The 18,341-nt window shown below is 37.8% G+C and overlaps 1 protein-coding gene across 8 annotated transcripts in view; it reads left to right on the top strand.

Moving 5' to 3' along the window:
- The window catches only part of LOC110846382 (zinc finger protein rotund), a 90,078-nt gene that overhangs the window by 30,251 nt on the left and 41,486 nt on the right, over positions 1 to 18,341 (top strand). Inside the window, exons 1-4 of one of the 8 annotated variants that reach the window (XM_035850627.1) lie at positions 7,124 to 9,104; positions 13,903 to 14,535; positions 15,580 to 15,625; positions 16,406 to 16,614. In XM_035850627.1, the coding sequence (XP_035706520.1) occupies positions 8,775 to 9,104; positions 13,903 to 14,535; positions 15,580 to 15,625; positions 16,406 to 16,614 (1,218 nt within the window). In that variant the 5' untranslated portion in view covers positions 7,124 to 8,774. Of the gene's footprint in view, positions 1 to 7,123; positions 9,105 to 13,902; positions 14,536 to 15,579; positions 15,626 to 16,405; positions 16,615 to 18,341 lie in introns of those variants that run through there. The other 7 variants (XM_035850624.1, XM_035850625.1, XM_035850623.1 and 4 more) reach the window with 7 other exon arrangements.

The following is an 18,341-nucleotide window of genomic DNA, read 5'->3' as shown; positions in this document are numbered from 1 at the left end:
CGACATCACGAATAAGCCATATTTACCCCCCACGGTCACGGGAAGGTCACACGGGCCTCGGAGGTCAAAACCATTAACGGCGTTGGATTTAGCGTCAAAAATACATTCGAATTGATATGCGACATCACGAATAAGCCATATTTACCCCCCACGGTCACGGGAAGGTCACACGGGCCTCGGAGGTCAAAACCATTAACGGCGTTGGATTTAGCGTCAAAAATACATTCGAATTGATATTCCAGTCGTTGCAGGTGGAGTGTCTCAAACTAAAATAATTAATTAATAGTGTTTATCAAGATCACTTATCATGATAACCACTATTGATGAGTGATGTGAGCACACTCAATTTTAAATTGAGTGTGCAAGTAATACTTGCACACTGTGTTTATATATTAAAACATTTAATTTGAGTTTGATGGCAAGTGTACGTACGTGAAAGTCACGTGCAGGCGAAGTGAGACTCATGCAGAAAATTCATGCATGCAGTGGTTGCTCAGCTTTCCTCTTTGTCTCTTCTACGGGGCAACTTGCATTGAGAGCCACAGGGACTCAGTCAGCGACTTAACACTAACGCTTTATTAGAGTGGATGAGGTGAGTTTATACAGAACTATGTAGCTGACCGACGGGGGTATTGCATTGCATCCTGCGATTTACCTGAAGACAACATGTGGCAAGTCTAGAGAAAAGATCCTGCTGTTCCTGCCACACAACTTGTTTATCAATCCTACACATAAATTTACCCATTGTTTGCCTCCATCGGCGTCTCTTTGTATAATTTCCATCAGTATTTCGGTGGAGAAAAGCAGTTTGATTACGAGAAGTCATATCAGTTCTCATTTCTCCGGCGTCACGTATCAGATTCTCCCAAAAATTAGTTTCAATAATAAATGTACGTCAATGACCATTAAAACAATTTCTAAAGTGAAGTCACCAAAGTCTTCATGCGCAAGTACGATCATTTCATTTCATGGTTGGATGATCGTAAAGGCATCATTTGTACTTTTCCAACATTGTATAACAATGTTTTTTGCAACCCTGAGTACACAAGTCTTGGTTAGTGATGACAATATGTAAAACAGATTATAACGATGACGGTGTCAAGTTAGTAGAAAGTTAACTAGATGAGAACACAGGACAGATAGCAAATACAAGGCTGGGAACTTTCCATGATGACTTTGTTACTACTTAATTAACCTTTTTGAAATTTATATATGTACGGTTTGTCTAAAGATAATCCGGTTGGGAAAGTGACTGGCCTGCCTGTAAATTACTTTGTTGAATATTCTGATGATGTCATACATATTGCCAAACTTCTTTACATCCCTAAAAATTATCTTTAGCAAATTAAACAATGTTCAAACCCCAATACTCATCATCACGGTATATACTTATTTATGTAAGTACATAGCACATTAGGTTCTGCAAAAAAATAGCTCGAAAGTCATCATTAACCTGGTGTATTTGTCCATTAAATGTTCTGAAAATTGGACTAATGATGGCTGCTAGGAAGTCGTTCATGGATAAACGATCATTAAGCTGGGATTAATGATGGCTCCATAAAGAACCCATCGCATTTGCACACTTTTCTTTTTGACTGGTTTTGCAGATCTCGTTTTAAGATTTGCCTAAAACACTTTTTCGACACACTACCAATACTGCATGCACGAGTATCGCAGCAGATTCTCCTCCTATCCATATGTAGTTCTTCCACACAATCTTCTTATACCTTTATTGGGAGTGAAGTAGAACAAATAGCACTAGCGCGTTAGCTAACTTGGCGAGTACCACAAATTTTAGCTGACTTTAGGATTTTGTTTAGATGCAGATAATCCTGTTGGTCTTAGGCCGCATTAAGACATGCCCCCAATGCATATTTGATATGTGGATTCGATAATAATAAAATTCTCTCCGATAAATTACATACTAGATCATACCAGATTTGTTCTTTGTTAACATATTTGTAACTACATACGTATGATGAATTTTGGCCTTTAGACTTGATATGATGATCATACTGATGATGGATTGCGGGGTCAGTCGATATATTTAAAATTTTATTGTCACCAATGTAAGTTATAATTACTTCGCCAATCTATGTGATTGTGTGAGCACGGGGGAGGCAATCGTTTATGAGTAATTTTCTTTAATTTTTCCATAAAAAATCTTAGAATTTTGTGCAGTGAAAATCGTAGCGGGGATTTGTGAAAGGGTAATTACGACTTTTAGACGGTGGTTATTAAACAGTGGTAAATGCACAGATTAGTATTGATTACGCGTCCAAAGTGTTAACGAACAAGTTTGATCAGTATCAGTTGAGATTTGAAACCAAGAATTTAAGCCTCTGAGAAGTTACAAACTGTGTAAATTTCGCGTGTTAATAAATGAATTTAAAATGAGATATTGGCCGCTGGCGAATTAGGTGTGCAGGTATAAATTCAAGTCCAGCCGCGACTGCTTTGTTTTTATGGATTTTTCATGCAATTGAGGAGGTGCTTCTAGGTGAATAAGATATCAAATTACCGATACGATATGTGTGCGTCTTTTGACATGAATCCTCATTTGGAGGGATTGCACACATAAACTATTGTCCACCCATTCAACCAAATTGGTCATAAACCAGTATTGACAGCATCTAGAATCTAATGGGTTCAGTTATTTGGCGACTTTCTACGTGTTGTGGATATGAGAATAATTATGATGCATATTTCTCACTTCTCACGTACATGCATACGTATATATTTCCCCTCTTTTCCCCTCACATAACTGAAACTGATAATGAAAAATGCCGAGTTGTTAGAGATTCTCACATGTTTAAATGCATCACGGACATGGCCAACTTTATATCTATAAATTATGTATCGTAAAACTCCAGTAAAGCCAATGCATTCATTTATGCTAAAAATATTTACCCATTTCATTTTAATGGCTAAAACCAAGGCAAATTAAGTTGTTTCATGGCCCATCCAACCAGCAGAGGTTTTGAACTCTACTGCTCTTCCAAAATGGAGTCAAGCGTTTCAAACTTGTGCTGACTTTAAAGGGAGAAAAGAAGGGTCACCGTTTATGCGATTTTTACGGTCTTGGCTTCCAAGATTTATGCCCAATTACATGAAGCAACGTCTTTACTTTTATACAGAGTTATGTTGTACTTCTTAATATATTTATGTTTACATACTACAAATTTACGAGGCCTCCTCTGCACTTACTAAGGACCGTGGAACGACAAATATAAACCCGATTGTCTGAACTGCTCCGTTCAATAAGTTCACTTCTTTGTGCAGCTCGCCCCTTGGTACATATTTTATTTTGGATGAAGATGATGCGAATGTGCCTCAAATTACAATTATTATTTCATACGATTTGTAGGCACTGCAAATGTTACATTATTATTCTAAATTTTAGATCAACAGTCTTCTCAATGAGGTCAGGCGTAGTCTCAACCTGTCAATCGTATCTGAACTAACTCCATTTTTCACTAAATTGTCGAGATTATCGAACGACATATCAGGCTGATTGACAGTTTTTTCACCGGAATACATGTGAAAACTATTTATCAAGTATGTATGTATTTTACATAAGATAAATAAAGTGGGAGGAACGATAAACTGTACACCAATAACAGTTTTAATAAGTATCCGATTTAACCAACCTAATCACAGTCGATTATCCACAAATAATTTTTGGATAATTACACATTTTCAGGTAATTGTTCCATACAATTGTATAACTTATTCAGTTACAAAGTCAGTATTGGCCTACGCTTTTCGATTCTTTTTCTACTTCTCCCCTTACATTTAAATCTGGTTATGAAAATCAAGTTAAATTCACATCTTGATTAATTTTTGTGGTATGGGGCTTCAAGATGCCATCTGATACATATATTTGTCATTTTATAATTGTTAAATTTTTCCCCTATGCCTGTCTACGGTGCATGCTTATCGCCTGAGAAGAAATACCCGTGACCAAGTAATGTGATATGGAAGTTGTCCGATTTAACTTTCAAGTATATAAGTTGTCATTATCACGAATCTGATGGCATTTCAGTGAAACAAAACAAAACCAATTTATGTTCATTCCGAGTATGTCTGTCATACAAGATTGATAATGCCAGCGAGCGACGAAGCTTGTTCCCATTCATTGCGGATTGAGATGTTCATGTTGATTTTGAGTCAAGTGGGTTTTGAACTGGCTTTCAGATCTTATCCACCTCGAACCAAGCCCTTTGGTTGCGAGGCTCCCTTATTACGTGCCATTCGTTCCTATTACTATCCGTTTTATTGGCCCGTTACGATCGAGTTGACTTTAACTACACTATTGGCTTCTTCTCAACGTTATGATAATTCAAGGGAAAGTCAGTCCCGATTTGCATTTATATTTACAAGGTTGGATTATTAGTTATCGAGCAATTAATTTATAGCAGCGAGATCATAAATACAAGCTATTATTCGAAGGGTAAGGTGAAATAATTGGTGTATGGTAATTCTAGCGGAGCAAGTCACGGTTTGGTGCTTAAGTTCCAATGCCCAAGAAAGTCCGAGAATATTGCAAACGACTAAGTAAGCCGTTTGTATGCTCGGCCAAGACTGGTGCGCTCAAGGCGGCATTACAATTGTAGTGCAAAGAATACACTTAAAATGCTCACGTCTGCAATTCAGCCATACGAGAGAGAAATGAGAGAGAAAGAGAGATTCTATCATATTTATTTATGACTTAATATGCTGCTTATTCCTACCCAGTTGCTGATTTCTTAACGTAATTCCCACTGCCAGTAGTTATTTGTCTTCACTTATCCTCTTCAAGTGTCTGAGAGAATTCCATCGCGTAATGGTGGGTGGTGGGCGGTGGTAATGTTCATCTGTATTTGATTTTCAGAAACCTGCTGCTATGCTGGTCCGACCATGAAATCAGCAGTGGTAAAGTAACAGTGCATCATGAAACCTTGTACCCGTAATGACACGACACAAAGTTACATAAAATCCTCGTTGTAATGCCATTATTTGGTAAATATTATGATTTTTCTACTTGTAATTGTAATTGGATAGCGATTTAATGTTAGTTGGCAGTTTCAGGTGAGTAGAATTCTCTTTAATGTCCAAAATCACTGATTTGAAAGTGGTTTGTACTCTGACTACTCATGGCTAATAAGTATATGCGCTGCAATAAAACTCACGAGTTCATTTCTGGGCTTTGTCAACCAACTATTTCAATTCTTGCCACAAACCCCTGATCCTTGTCGCAGATGTGCACAACTAGCTAATTCTGAGACCCATTAAGTAAAACAAGGAGACAATAAAGACAATTAAAGAATGTTTGAATTACGTAGGACTGCAAAGACTGGTAAGTTGTTGGATTATTGAATAACCTGAAAGACTGAGAACTCGTTTTGATTTCCAAACAAGCCACGAAACTTGATAAAAATAACGCAACATGCCAAACTCAAATTTAACTACAAACAATCCAAAAAGCAATATTGGTGGTGTGGGTCATTAATCCAACCGAAATCCGCCAAGTAGTAAATCAACAAAGTACATATTTGCGCACATGTACGTGGAGGTTACATATATATGCAGACTTGAGTTAGTTAAGATACAAACTGGATCTTAGATTGGATCACAGCACATTATATTAAATTTTCTGTAATGAAATTCAATGATTTGGCGAATTTCCAGCGGTTGTTAAGAAGTCTTGTTAACACTGTGTGATGAATTTTCAAACTCCAGATATGCAAAACAAAAACAAGGATGAAAAACAGTCAAGTTACTTGAGAAATATTTACGAGTTGTGTGGATTTACAGGTTCCTTCAAATCCAAAGTTTATTTAATCCCCATATTTTGAACAATATGTTGCATCTTGTTTAGAAAATATGCACATGGAAAATAATTTCCTGTGGTATTCAATAATGTGCATCCTTCATGATACTAGGACTTCAAATTGTTTCAGTGGATATTGGCCATGCACTAAATATGTGCACAGAGAAATATGTAGATCGTGCCTAATTTTCACTCCTCTTCTTACTGCAGTTTTCCCAAACTCGTTTTCCCCCAAAACTGTCAGAATGTGGAATAAAAGTTGACAAGATTTAGTCGTTGAAATTTATTTACTATGTTTGTTATCTTCGATATGTGAAGCAGTAGTTATAATAAAGTTGGCAGTAACGATGGGTGTTTGGAAAATGTCTTGTTATGCCAAGTCAGGCTATTCCACGCAACTTGTACCTAATATTTTGAGTGCGACATATTTGGTTTCCCCTTCGCTCGATCCGATCTACTCGATTGAGCCAAGAATTGCTTTTCTCCCGTTCCCCACAAGATTCTACGTTTGTCTGCACCCTCAATATTGGGACCAGTCAGAAGATAAAACTCAATTGTTTTATGTGACAAATTGAATGCCAGCGAAAATATGCAATGAAATACCACGACCCTTCATTACTTAAAACCGAAAACAATTCATCGTTAACACAAACATCTGAAAGTAAAAATATGTACATGCTTTAATGCTCTGTCAAATATAATGTCAATGTACACACACAAGTCAGTTTCTGCATAGTTGTCGTACCATCCTTTGTCTGCGTACCGGAAGTAGTGCACGTACATAAATGAGAATAGGATTTCGAACAGATTCGGGTGTTTTGTGCATATGCATTATTAAGGATTTTTAATCCGGTTGTTTATTGGTCGGCGATGAAAGAAGAGAGAACCCAACTAACCGGCGTTATTATACAAGTATCCAGAGTTGAATTGTAACAACTAACTTACCAAAGTTGCCTCTGTTATTATTATTTTTTTTGTGAAACGGAGATCTATGTACGTATCTCTAATGGAGCTATCTATATAACTCGTTCTCGTCGCAAGAAACATTTCTCGTGGCCAGTTACGTAGGTTTTCTATTATTCCGTGCTGTAGCTGGTGGTGAGACTGGGTTGACTTTTATGCAGATGCAGAGTTAAGCGAGGAGAGGAGAACATGGGAGAGGAGGATGGATTCGTAAAAGCGAGAAATGTGAAAAGGAGGAACCCCTTGAAAGAAAGACGGTGCCCATAATAATACAAACCTACTGACTGAGAGCTACATCCACACGATCGAGGAGAGACATTCGTAGGAAGAAGCGACTGAAACAACGTGTGAGCGAGTAGTGAGCATACCACCAACAACCAAATCAAATAACCCTTTGGCTCTCCACTTTTTATCCTTTTTCTTGCATGCACATGCTCCTCTCGCTGTGTTGTGGTAGCGGTGGTTGTGTCCTTTCTTATGCACGAAATTCATTCTCAAACCAGTGCATGGCTCAAGAACAAGAAACTAAAAAATTAACCGCACAGCAACAATACGAGAGTAGAAACTGTGCTATTCCTCGTCGTTCCGTCCGTCCCAGTTCTGCTCCAGCATAAGCAATTTTTTCCACGATAACGATACACGACCGAGTGTCCTCCATGTGTCTCACTTTGGATCAGTATGCAGTGCTGCATATTTGTACGGCTCGAGAAAAGTTTTGTTCTTTGGGTCATATCAAGAGTGATTAAAGTAAAGTAATTTTTCATCTGCAAAACTATTTTGGTGTGAATTGTACAAATCTAAATTTGAGTACGCCTTGCTGTGTTTAATTGTGGAGACACGTGGAGTTTGAAACCGTGGATATTAAGGCGACAAAGACATTTTCATATCACTCGACTCACTCGCGTGGCTCAACGCACATGCTGTTTCAAAAAATGTTGGGGTTTTAATTTCTTTGGATTGGTGCATGCAAAATTCTCAGAATTTTATCAATTTTGTGATAAAAATTGATAGCCGTAAGAACGACATCTGGATGGACGTGAAATAATAATTGACTCGTCTTATTTGGAAAGATATCAGATCAAATTCTGACTCAAGACATGCACATGAAAGGTGGAAGTGGTTCGTAGATTAGTGTTATTATCAAGTTGTTGGTTGGTGCTGTGTTGTAGCTTAATAATGCAGTTGCTAGCGAATAGGTGAACGACAAATTATTTACGCAAACCAAAAACTATGTTCAAGTTTTGAATTTAAGTGAACTTGATTTTCTAATTTACCTGATGGATGCATACATAACATAATAATAAAAGTGGAATTGCAACTAGTTGATCCATTGATTTGGCTTGATAAACCTCTTATGGTTTGGTGAACGAACCAAGAATGTACCAAAAATCGTACCAAAGTTAAAAGTGATCTCTTTTAATTTGTTACGCAGCAGCAGTATGTACATTTGTATGTACGTATAGTAATGTGTATAAGGCAAAGCCGGGGTTTACTTACGTGCTGTCATATACGTATGTAAGTAAGTACAGGTTGTCAATACAGCCTTTCGATGTACACAACTTGTTTGACTCACATTTCATAAAATTATAAATTGGGACCAATCTACCGGTGATCCTTTTGTTTTTATGGCAGTTAGTGTGAGCCAATATGTTGGCGTTACATATAATAATATAAACATGGAGGAAACTTACAAAGATGGATCAAGTGCATTAGTCACACTTTTCTCTCGTAATAAAAATGTTTGCCGTGCCACGAAGGAAACTTTGTAAAATATTGCTCTAAACTCCACAATCGATCACAGCCGTGTCACCGTTTAATTGGGAGAGGTTGAAGTGGAAGTGATCACTCGTTTGAGCCATTCGTCTAAAATCTGACCTATTGCCAGAAGTGCTCATGGGAAGTGCCAAAACATTGGAAGCTTTAATAAATTATTTTCTCTTTCTCGAGCTTGACTCGGCTCAAGATTTTGCTTCCTGATTTATGATTCTATCTCTCAAAAATGATGGAGCTAAGTGTTTCTCAGAGTGAGAAAAACCAAACTAATGGCTCTCCCTCTCTCCACCACCATCAATTTGTGTACCCGGCAGATCTTCGCGTCCTGGGTTACGCACTACCCGCCGCCCTCTCCGCGACCAACAACGCCGCCGCCATGATGCACCACCACCACCAGCAGCAGCAGCAGCAAAATCTGATGATGATGAGCCCCCCCAGCCCCACAAACCTCTCCGTCGCCCCGTCCTCCGGTTCCTCCAGCATCGGCTCACCCTCGCACCTCTCCTCCGCCAACGGCTTCAGCCTCCCAAGAAATCTTATCTTTTCGGATCCAGAGGTTAATTCATTCCTTGAGTTATCACATTTTGCTTAAAATACGAAAACCCAAATGGTGAAAGCACACACGCCATTCATGCACAACATATTTTTAAAATTCCAAGTAGAGTTTTTGCAAGTTTCAAGACCTTTTAGCGTCTGTTGACATTAATATTACTATTACAGCACATGTACTACTGGTAATTTTTGGAGGGTGGGGAATCTTTATGACATTAGCTTGATAACACCACGTACATATATTTACTAGCACACGGTACTTTGATTCTGCCCGCGAGGGTATTTTATGCATTATGACCAGTAGTAGCAAGGAGTATGTACATACGTACGTAGTGAAGGGCGGGTGGAGATGCCTCACCTAAAGCAAAACCGGCTAGCAAGAGCTATTTCCTTTAATAAACGGTTCTAAAAGTTTTATTCCACTTCATTGGTAATGCCATCATTATAATCCAATCAAGCCAAGACCCACGCCAAGGTTTTTGGCTGTTTTGTGGATGTGCACTTGCGTCTTGGCCATGCTGCAGGGAGGTGGATAAAGTTTTTGGCTCGGAGGAAGAATCCCATCTTTGCTAAAATGGACTAATGAGAAGCATTTATATTTTTCAGAATAATATCAATCATTGTGTGAGGATAATAATACTATGTTGATGATGATGTTAATGATGATCATGTCGTGTACTTCTTGGTTCCGAGTACATGTGCTGCATGCAAAACTCTTTCAATTCTCTTGCGTCAACCCAGAACCACTCCACCAAAACTTGTTGTGCATTATCTTTTCTAATTTATGACTTCGTCCAAATGTAAGTAATACAAAGAAGAGGTTTGCTCATGTAGTTGGTCTGGAAAGTTGAGGCTCAATTCGTGATTGAATTAAGAAAATATGCTGCATATTTTACCTGAATTAGGAGCAGTGAGGAGGCACAGCAGTTGATTAATTTAGAGGCTGATTATAGTCGTACCTATTCTGCTCAGTTGTATTCTTCTCATTAAGATGGAGGATTATTCCAAGAAGAGTGAAAGCACCGAAACAACAGAGATAAACTTTTTGCTTAAAAATTCTACTCCTCGTATGATAATTACAAATTAAACGTTTTCTCCGGTGAAGGAGCTGACGGTGAGAATCTTGGCAATCTTTTTAAAAAAATGTGGTACTCACGCAGTCTTCAAGTCACTCAGATGACTTGAGTAATCTTTAATTAGCAGGCAGAAGATTTTTTAAGAAAATTACTGCATGTGCATCCAAAATGTAATGTGCTTTATTAATCATGCTTCTTTATGTGAGAGAAGGACACGGGAGAAACAAAGTGGTGATGAGATGAGTATTTTGACGGTTCGTGAAGAATTCAGGTTTTTCCAAGCCGTCAGAAAGCTGTGGAAGTGGAGACTTGTTCTGTTTCTTCTTGATGGAACGAGATGCGATATGAGATCCGAGAAGAATACGGAGGAGAGGGATGCACATCAAATGCGTTTAATAATTAGGAAGCTGGTCTTTCAGGCATTTCAGCCTGAAATGCTACTCTGCCAGCACTGAAGCACTTGCTGACTTTGAAATGGACTAAACTCCTACTCACAATTGAATAAATCATTTCGATTGCTATCAATACGGGCTTCTTAAAATGTAAAATATGTAGTTGGAGAATATAGATCTGCATTAATCCAAATGAAGACCCCCTGCTGCACCTTTTATGTTTCTCATGTTTCCTTTTTTATCTCACACTTGTAATCTTGTTGCAACCTTTTGCCCAGCAGCCAAAAGCCATCTTTTTGCTGCTCCTTCAGCTGGTGGTGGTGGTGATCCTCTACTTTCCTGTGTTCAAAACTGCTCAAATTATGATGTATACAATATTTATGATAAATGTGTATTAATTGACGCCAAAGCAGGTTGTTATGTTTGATTTATTTTGTTAAATGATGGCATGACACGGAACCGATGGAATACACAAAGAACAAATTTCTGGCAGCACAACAGCACCCTGGTGGTGGTTGCATGGGCTTCCTTGCGGATTTGTATGCATTCTAAGAGTTGCATGATTTATTGTCATTGAACTCTTTGTAAAGAAACATAAACGATGCAAAAATTACAGTATTTAATATTGTGAAAAGAGAAATGTTTACTTGCCTAAAATCTCCAGATGCATAGGAATAACCATCTGCAAGAATATGTCATGTTAACAATAGTGTATATGTACCTATCTAGAATAATCCATTTGCATACTTTTCTAGCATTTCTGAGAACTTTAAAAGTTAATTGTTAACGAGTGTTAATATATTTATTGAATGCAGTAGTTTCTATTTCTAGTTTCTTTTTAGCACTATGTTTGCTGATCGTGACATTTTGCAAATTGAAATGTCATAGAATATGTCACTGATTAATTTGAGCAAGAAAAACTTTTAAAAATGACACATGTCAGAAAATCCAATAATTTTAATATGCTTTACTATTTGTCAGCTCAGCCTAACTAGTGTGCTAATTTTTAGTCAGCAAAAAGTTTGTGTCAACCAAATATGACACGCTTTGATGAGGCAGGTGACATGATTTGGCAAATTACGTTGTGAAATTTTATTCTATTTGGATTTAAAACTTGACTTTAAATTAAATTTGTCGGAAGAATCATTGACATTACTTTGACTGGTCATGTCGTGGTTACGCTGGTCTCATATATGGTTGACTTTTGCCGAAATTTTCAAGTTGACAGTTATGTAGCAAGACCAATGTACGCGTATGTACATATGCATGTACAAACATACATATCTTGATGTCGGATATCGGACTCAATTGCTTTGCAATGCAAGTTGGGTTCTACTTTGCTTTGAATTACTAGAAAATTGTACCTTATCCAAGAAAACAATTTTCTTTTATGTATTTTATCGATTGGGAAACCTTTGAATTGTAATGTGTCAATGTTTAATCTACATCCCAATCGGAAAGCTTTACTGACCAGATTGACTTATCACAATTAACGAGTCACCAACCGATTTTTATGGGCTTGGATCGCATGTCACGTGTAGTTTCTGCAAAGCGTAAGAAATGTGAGCAAGACCGATGCGGACAAAATATTTTTGTTTGTGAGACAAATTAAAGAAAGTGTGTACATATTTATTAGTATTACGCTTGGATTATTTCTTAGTAAAATTGGAATGGCACAGAATGTTGAATGAAATCTTATTGTTATCGAAACCGTGTATGGAGATGGGAACCTGGATGATAACATTCCGCATCCATTTCTACGAAAAAATTACTTATGTTCGTGCGCGGTTGTGCTGTCAATCGTGATTGTTTTGCAATGTTCACATTGTGATGTCAGTGTTACGTTTACTGCGAGTATGTACGTATCGTATGCATAAATGGCAAACCTGCTGCTGGACAACATAAAATGGCACTTACGTCATCAACAATTTGTGTACCAGCCATTTCTTGAATGAGTAAAAGCATGACTGGAAAGATGTACCAATACAATTTGGTCTTGGCCAAGTGCAAATCGTTATACATTCGTTATTATCTCCAAACCGAGTAAAAAATATTTTTTTATGAAATACCTGACTCTCTCTCTCTACCACTCTGTATGTAAGATACACCTTTAGATCTACGTTTTTATGTACCGATTGGATGCTCAATATTGTCAATACTTTTGGTAGTGCATGTAATAGGGTGTCGAGAAGCACATCTTTAGAATTAATGCATGTTTCATAGCCCCTTCAAAGATTCAAGTGACGAATTATCATATGTATATCAGACATACGATAGAAACACAATTTAAAATGTGCATATTTAAGTGAAATAAATTGCATTAGTTATCTGGAAAGAGAAGCATTTTTGGTGTCTCAACTGGATTAAGTGTAACGACCAGCACTCCTGCTTTAAGGAGTCTCCCGAGTTTTGTTGAGCACAAGACGGCTGAATTTTCGTGTCCATGAATAAAAAATGGTGTAGATGAGATGAAACCTTGAACATGAAATTAATAAAAGGAAAATCTAAGGTGTTACTCAGTCTGCCAGCACACACTTCATTCGCATGATCATTATTATCCTTCGTCTGTTTTATAAGAATGCCTGTGTGATAGCGCAGCCGAGAGGACTGGAGGAGACTAAAATAAGTCTTAGCTAACAAGAGTGACTCAACCAATAAGACCAATCTTTTATGGAGTGCATACTGAAATTATACTGAAATTACACCCGTTTTTGTCGTCGTATTGTCGAAATGCTTGGCATAGTACAATTTTACCACAGTTCATTCCATTAATTTCCTTTGCTTATGTCTTTCAGTTGGAATCAAAATAGTTTCAATATTAAGTATTAAAAAGCTCGTTTGCTCGCTCTTTTGCACGTTCGTTCTTCATCTAGTCGAGATTCATTGCATGCATTCACATATATGTACATGCAGCCAGTGACAACTACAGTGACCTGAGATTTTTCGATGGGGGTATGTATGTTAGAGGCTCTGCACAGCTTTTAGTTGTACCAACAACTCCTGAGTTGTAGTAATTTTTCACGAGTGTACATATTGATTTCGTCACGTCGAGTATTAGATTAGAATCACGTTAGCTACACCTGAGATTAAAAATGCGTTCATGCAGAACAGCGCTAATCGTAGTCGTGTATATTCTCTCCAGGGGAAGCATTGCTTAACTTGAACTACTTTTACAAAAAAATATAGACCCAATAGTTATCTAAGATTGCTCTGATAAGAATATAAACTTTTCCGTGTTTTGCTTCCACTTATTTCTTACTTTCACTATGTATATCTCCTTTTCTTCCATCTCATGCAATGTATTATACCGCACATTCTTTCTTGAACTCTGCAGAAAGCTGCCTTTTTCTGGGCAAATAATAGTGGTTCAAGTTCCAATGTCCACGAGCAAATCTCATCATCGTCCCCACGACCGACTCGAGATGATCATTTCAACACCCGGGTTATAGACAGTCCTAATAATTCCCACCAGCAACATCCGCATCATTCTTCCCACCAGGTACCATTGTCCAGATATGAAGTACAACAGAGACTGGAAAATCACAGCAGCCCGGCCTCCACTCACGACGAGTTGACCCAAGACCACTCCAAGAGTCGAGAAGCAGACCACGGGGGCAGTCCCTCCCAAAGAACGTCGCCCCCGCTACACAGCCCCCCGTCCCCAGGTTCCATTTCGACCGTTTCCATCAACCCACACCAGAGCGGACATATTAGAATACGAGGAGGAGGAGGAGGTGGTCGCAACGGGAGAGAAGAGGATTTATCCGACGGTGTCGTGCCTAATTCAGGAGCTGGACATGTGAGCAGCACCAGCAATAATAATGGGTCAACTGGAGAGACAACATCGACAGGAAATAACCTGCAATTGATGAATTGGATGTCGGCTGTCATGGCTGAACGACAACTTATTAATCATCAGTCCTCTGTTGATGGGGTTCATTATGTTTGGAACGGTGGTGCTGGCGAGGTATGTGCTGCGGTCTATGGTCTCTGTCCCTCGCATAATAGTCTTGGTTTGCTTTTGCTTCTTCAACCCTTTTTTTACCTCATCGTATCTCACATTCTGCTGTCTTCTTCTTTTAATCTGTCCCCATTCACTTGTTGTCTGGCATTAGGGAACAGAAACTCTTTTGAACATCCCTCATTCTACGTGCATCTTATGTCCAGACTTTGTGAGGTGTAATGGGCTTTATTGCAGAGCAGGGGGTAATTATAATTATGTTTTCAAGGCTATCTTTTCAGGTAACTCCTTTTCGATTTAATTTATCCATACCTCACGGATTCATGGACGGATAGGCCTGATTAGAGTTTCATCTACCCATTCGCACGAATTGAGCTTAATAGCACATTAATAACCGACTAAAAATTCTTATCAATAAATATGTAGTTTAATCATGATGGTCGGCTGTGAATGCTGAGTACCTTCCTATGCACAGGAACATTATTATCTGAATATTCTTTTTAATATTCTTTTAATTCCTAGAAATTCCTAAAGTTGTGGTAGCTCAAGAAACTCAAATGATATTGCAAGTGATATGGATGCACTACACCTAAACGACTGATTCCCATGTCTGATTATTGGACAGAAATCAACGTCATTTTCCTACATTTGACATGGGACTTATTGGGACACTTTCTGCTACAATACTGACCTAGTTCACAGGACTTATTGTGTGTATCTTTTCCCCCATTGGAATTTTACTCCTCTTAGAAATTTGGCTAATAAATAATATCAAATATTTTGCATCAAGATGATGTGGCATCTAAATAGATACGTATCTGTCCATCACAAACATCGACAGGGTGTGAATAATTGCTTAAAAGTTTAAACCAGAATCGACACAGCTTGCATTGCGAGTTAGTTAGTTAGTAAATACAGCTTGGCTTGTTGACAATTCACGTATTGCCATTGCAGAGACGCCCATGATACGAGTTGACAAAACTCAAGTGTCACATGTCACCGGCTAAAAATCAATCTGACTTCATGCAACATTTCTTTTTGTTATTGCAGGGCAAGCTAAACTCTCCTGAAAATCATCACAATTCAATCAAATCAGGTAAGCTTCACGAATACATTTAATGAATTCTTGATTGATTGTCAGACTGAGAATTCTGCACCCAACATTTTCCGCATCTACTGATTTGTTTGACGAAAGCATATTGAGAATATTCGCAATTCAAGTTTTAAATGAGATTTCATCAAGACCTCAGCATACCAATAATCTGATAGAATTGTTACTTTGAGAATGATTATCCTTCCTTGCGCAGCGTACATATACGTGAACTTATAGCACTTGTTAGAATTGATATACTCACTGATCAGTGAACACGGCCCATCCTTCCCACATTCTCGTCAGATTATGCATTACTCAAAACCAGTACATTTTCAGCTGTCCCTAGTTTTTTTTCGCATATTTCCAAAGAGCGTGCTTCGTCTGTATACATTGTTTAAGACTAATGACAAGTTAGGACTACATGCATACCTAAAACTGCTTTAATATTTTATGCATGATTTGCAAACGCCAAATCAAATCTTTGGTCAGGTTGTCAAAAGCGGTTGACTTTTGCACAATGTCCACTGAGCCGATTGTAAACTGATTAGATTTGCTCCACGTTTCACACAAATTTTCCACTTGTTGCTATAATTAGATCGTAAAATGATTTGCTAGATTTTGATTTTACAAGGTCGCATTCTACGTATTCGAGTTGTCACCAGATTCATCAAATTACAATCTTTGAGGAATTTCAATTTGAATCTGTCGAATTCGTGATCATTACATGCTTACCGATTTACCTAATCACGTAGTGTAACACTAATTTATCGTAATTTTTATTAGTTGATCAGTCGTCTCCTCACTTGCCCCATTTGTACGGTGCACCCCGATCCAACAATTCGGGTTCTTCAGTTTCTTCATCCCCACCTAGTTCGGCAGGCCTGGTAGTTCCGCAACCTTTGTCGAGTGGACTGGCAAACTCGAAGGGTGGTCATCATCATCCCTCAGCAAACGGCACTGGGAGGAAGTATAACTGTAAAATGTGTCCTCAGGTAACCAACGTTTTTTTAATTGTCATCTCATCTCATTGTCGCTAATCATTCAATCGTTTTAAACAACAACAACAACAGCAACATTGCGTTACATGATAATTATTGAACCATCTGATTTGCAAAATTAAAACTATACGCTTAAATCTTTAAAGCAAAAAATGCTAGATAAAAAATACTCAACACAAGAATGTTGACTTATGATTATTATTTTTCAAGAAGAAACGAATGATGTAGTACTAACCGAAAAAAATAATAATACGGATCGTAGTAATGTTTTCGATAAAACTGGAGGGAACGAAGCGAACAGGGGAATTGAATCAAGACATAAAGATTTATCTCGTAATATTTAAATTAAAACAATAATTGAAATCAACAACAATTTCAAAGATTTTCGTCCGAAAGTCAATTTAAAGGTTGATAATTACCTATAATAATTGAAACAAGTTTTGTTCTGGCAGAGTGAGCGCCTAGCATTCAATTTTGTTTACCCATCCCGTACCAGTTTCATTCGTCGACTATTCATTTATTTTATGACCCTCGCAGTACGAGCAAGGCTGGCCATCATTGAATTCTGATGTTACTTAATAAGAGAGTTGGAAACTGATGCCCCGACACTTGTTCAAATTTATGACTTAATTCGTCTAATTATTACTGCCATTTTTTCTCCCCACACGGTTCGACTGGTTACCGACAAATGGGTTCTTTGTTTCCTTTGATCATTGCATTATAATTTGCTCCTGTTCCTTAATGGCGATTCGTATCGATAAATTTGATGCGAGGTGCGAAATAAAATTGTTGTAGACAACTCAGTGCACTTCATATTTACGATTGTTGTTGTGATTAATTCTCTACATCCAAATTTTGAGCTGATTCTTCAAATTTATTGTGCTAGAATTACACATTATGACGGCATTGTCTATGTATACGCATGCATGGTTTATGACTGAATGACCTTTGACGCTATAAAATGTGGAAGAGAATAGAATCATCAACGTAACGTCAAAAACAAATGAGATTTTTGGAAACCTTCACACAAATTCTGATTTTGATATTTATTCGTCTTGGGAAAGTGCAAGTATGTAGGCATACAATTACATTTATATATTGTATTCCTGCACGCGAATTGCGAGTGAACAAGACAAATTACTAATTTGTTCTTGCCGTTACGGAGATTAGTGATGCACTTTGCCCAAATTTCATGATGGCATGTAATAAGGTAATTAGATTATCACATTTCCTTGAGAATTTATTCTTCCTTAGAAATTATTTTAACTATGATCTCCACGGCTCATGAGATGAGTGCGGTTTGATGTGGTTGATGTCGTGGGTAAATAAGTCTGAGGATGGCAAATTGCTAATAATTTTTACTACAGTAGACGAGTAGCGAAATCAACTCATCTACTTGTAAACTCGTGAACATTTTAAAGCATATTCTTCGAGTGAGAGTATGCACATATGCATGACAAGGAAACTTGAAAGACATTAATTAAGTCATTAGGATGAAAACTGACCTTGGGACACAAGGAGGTTAATCGTAACATTCTTGAAAACAACATGTACATATAGCACGTTTATTCTCACTCTTTACGGATAATTAATTCAGTGTGCATGTGAATGGAGAAAGACACACAGAGAGGAGATATTGATAGTGACAAATGTCTGAAAAATCTCGTGGAACATAGTTTACATACAAACTAACGCCATCCAATTGTTACGGAAATTATGCA

This window comes from Folsomia candida, unplaced genomic scaffold (genome assembly GCF_002217175.1).
Source record: "Folsomia candida strain VU population unplaced genomic scaffold, ASM221717v1 Fcan01_Sc003, whole genome shotgun sequence".
Taxonomy (NCBI): domain Eukaryota; kingdom Metazoa; phylum Arthropoda; class Collembola; order Entomobryomorpha; family Isotomidae; genus Folsomia; species Folsomia candida.
The sequence above is the reverse complement of the archived record's forward strand: the minus strand, read 5'-3'. Positions and strand labels throughout refer to the sequence as shown.